The sequence below is a fragment of the Fopius arisanus genome, unplaced genomic scaffold, assembly GCF_000806365.1.
Source record: "Fopius arisanus strain USDA-PBARC FA_bdor unplaced genomic scaffold, ASM80636v1 scaffold00001, whole genome shotgun sequence".
Taxonomy (NCBI): Eukaryota; Metazoa; Arthropoda; class Insecta; order Hymenoptera; family Braconidae; genus Fopius; species Fopius arisanus.
The window spans coordinates 4329156-4331932 of record NW_011887740.1 but is presented as its reverse complement, the minus strand read 5'-3'; the positions used below and the strand labels follow the sequence as shown (position 1 = coordinate 4331932).

The window sequence follows — 2777 nt, the reverse complement described above, 5'->3', positions numbered from 1 at the left end:
CCTGGTAGTTGAATAATCATGTGATTCAGGGGACCCAGATTATGGTGGACTTCGTGGGGCGAATGCCTGAGGACTCCGACTTCAATGGAATAAAGCTTCTCCTTCAGCAGCTGTTTCTCAAGGCCAAAGTGGAGACCTCAGAGCTGGCTAATTTTGTTATCGAACGGAATTACGTGGGGTCCGTCGTTAAGCAGGGGGGAGATGACGATGAGGATGACGATGATGATGAGGACGATGTCAATGATGTCTTTGGCATTACCACTGTCATTAATATTTCTCAGGGACAGGTACATGTAAATATCGATTTTTCAATGTGTATTTTTTATTTTGTGTTTAGACGTGATTTAATTCGTTGTCGAAAAAGTATTTGGGAATCTATCGAGACGATTTGCGATAGCGGATATATAATGGGAGTCTACTTTATCAATTTGATATTAATTCATGTAGAAAATTTTTATATTTTCTGTGATTACCATCAAAAATTCAACGAGTTTTCAATCAATTTTTCATCCACGCAGAACCAAAATTGCATAAAGCAACTTCGGAAAGTGCTAGCTGATTACTCAAATGACTACGCTTCAGACACGACAAATGCCCTGATAAAGAGCATCCTGGAGAATGACTCAGCAGCACTAGGTCTTATAATAAGCGAGAGATTTGTCAACATTCCAGCAGACATAGCAGTCCCCCTCCTCGAGAACTTGATATCGGACATGAAGCGGGCTGTGAATAAGAAAATGCCATACGACTTTCAGTACTACGTTTTAATCTCAAAGCTCTACAAGCCAAAGAACACCCCAGGAAAGAAGAAGAAGAGAGGTGTGGAGGAGCCAGAATTAATCTGGAGTAATCCAGAGGAGGAGATATTCACCGAGGATGCAATGTGTAGTTTTGAGTTTTCCGTTGACAAGGAGTCTGACACGAGTGCCTGGGCAGACGATGACGAGGAGATGGTGCCTCACAGGCGAGTCATGCTCTTTGAAGCCACTAAACTACCCTCGATTATTGAGAAAATAAAGAAAGAATTGGCGCATTAAAAAAAATCCACTCAGAATCGAGACAGAAAAAAAAAAACATCCAAAAGATCATTTAATACACAAAAATATTTATCGAAAAATTTTGACGCTGAAAAACGAATGCTTATTTTTCGTTCTCTTTTGTACATATGTATAACTATATATAGATATTTTTTACGCCGCATTTGTAATACTTGTGAAATGATTTTTTTATGATGCGTGATAATGCAATTGCAATGCTGAGTAAAAATCATGTGGAAACATCGGGATAGTTGAGAGACTGTCTGACTGGTTTCGCTCTTCGTCTCATTGTCCCGAGGATATTCAGCATCTCAGAGACAGCTGCTGGTGCACTCTCCATTTCGCGTTTTCGTCGTCTCTCCTGCTCCCGTTGTTTCTGCAGGGATATTAATGGACTTTAAATAAATCACATTTTTCCATGTATTTACTGTGAAAACTGGCCACTTACGTCTGTTTGTTTGAGTGTAAATTTTCCTCCTTTTATCTGATTTATTATGTCGTCTATGGCTGAAACAGAAAATTCGAGGTATTACTAAACCCCCCCAGTATTTATCTTTGAGTTCTAAATCTTCATTTTTTAATAAGAAAATTCCACTTTTGAGGTTTACCACATTTTTCATTTGAAATAACATGTCTAATTTTTTGTCCATAATTTTCTAATGCACCAAAACAGAACAAAAGGAAATTACCAGGCTGTTGTGGAACTGCAGCTGATTTTTTAGTAATTCCTAGAATATTCTCCATATCATAAATGGCGGAATTGCGATTAGAATCGCCCTGAGCACGTTCCCTGGTAAGAAGTTTAACAGTAGACAGAGCAGAATTATTAACCGGAGGTAATGGAGGAGGTGGAGGTGGTGGTGGCATCGGTGGTGCTGGAGGTGGTGCACTCTTACTCAGCATCTCCTCCAATTTAGCGACCACACCCTCAAGCCTCTCCACTTCGCCCTCAGCCCTCTCCGCCCTCTCCTGCATCATATTTATCTCGACTTCTGAGAGCTTGAGCTTCTCCTCGACGATCTCAAACTCCACATTGGATTCTTTCTCCTCGAGTTTATCCTGGAGCAGTTGCATCTGCTCGATGTGCGCCTGTTTCTCCTCCTCGAGGTGTCTCTTCAGTGTTTCAACCTCTTGAAGTACAGCGAGAAGCCGCCCATTGGAGTCATCGCTGACTTCTGCCATGAGTAGTGCACTCTGATGTGCCAAAACATTTCGCTCCTTCTGCACTCTGTCAGCCTCGAACTTAATCATCTTAGTGTGCTCTCGCTCTCTGTCGCACTGGCTTTTCAGAGCCTCCACTTCATCAGACACCATTCTCGAGACCCTCTCCATGTTCTCTTTGTGAATAGTCAGTTGTTTTATCACCTCTTCACACTTTTCCCTCATCTCTCTTTCCTCTTCCAGACGAGCATTGGATAAAGCTGCTTGCTCTTGGGCCTCAAACTCTTGTAGTCGAGCGCTGTTTAATTCTGTTTGCAATCGAGCTACTTCCGCACTAAGCTCTGAAATAACATTTTCAACAATTGAAACTCTTACATCTGGTACAGAAATTTATTCACAGATTACGAATTTTTTCCGCAATCATAACAACTGATAATTAGATCTCACTTTTTAAAAATTCATAATATCTGAATCAAGATTGCCAATTATTATTATTATTATTAATATTTTTATTTATTTTCACTTCTCGAATTGCGACGCACCACAAAATTACTCTTGAAATTCCAACCAAAGAAACAT

At 40.4% G+C, this 2777-nt stretch overlaps 2 protein-coding genes across 2 annotated transcripts in view; one reads left to right on the top strand and one right to left on the bottom strand.

Moving 5' to 3' along the window:
* LOC105265319 (protein BCCIP homolog) overlaps positions 1-1254 on the top strand; it is an 11147-nt gene extending 9893 nt beyond the window's left edge. Inside the window, exons 2-3 of the mRNA XM_011302756.1 lie at positions 9-287; positions 519-1254. Coding sequence (XP_011301058.1) covers positions 9-287; positions 519-1037 — 798 coding nt within the window. The 3' untranslated portion in view covers positions 1038-1254. The remainder of the gene's footprint in view (positions 1-8; positions 288-518) is intronic.
* LOC105263691 (shootin-1) lies at positions 1086-2539 on the bottom strand (the record flags this gene model as incomplete). The annotated part of the gene is given in 3 exon segments (XM_011300064.1): positions 1086-1413; positions 1486-1544; positions 1727-2539. Coding segments are annotated over 3 exon segments (1019 nt in total), but the record flags the coding sequence as incomplete, so codon positions are not given.
* Between the last annotated feature and the right edge of the window lie 238 nt (positions 2540-2777).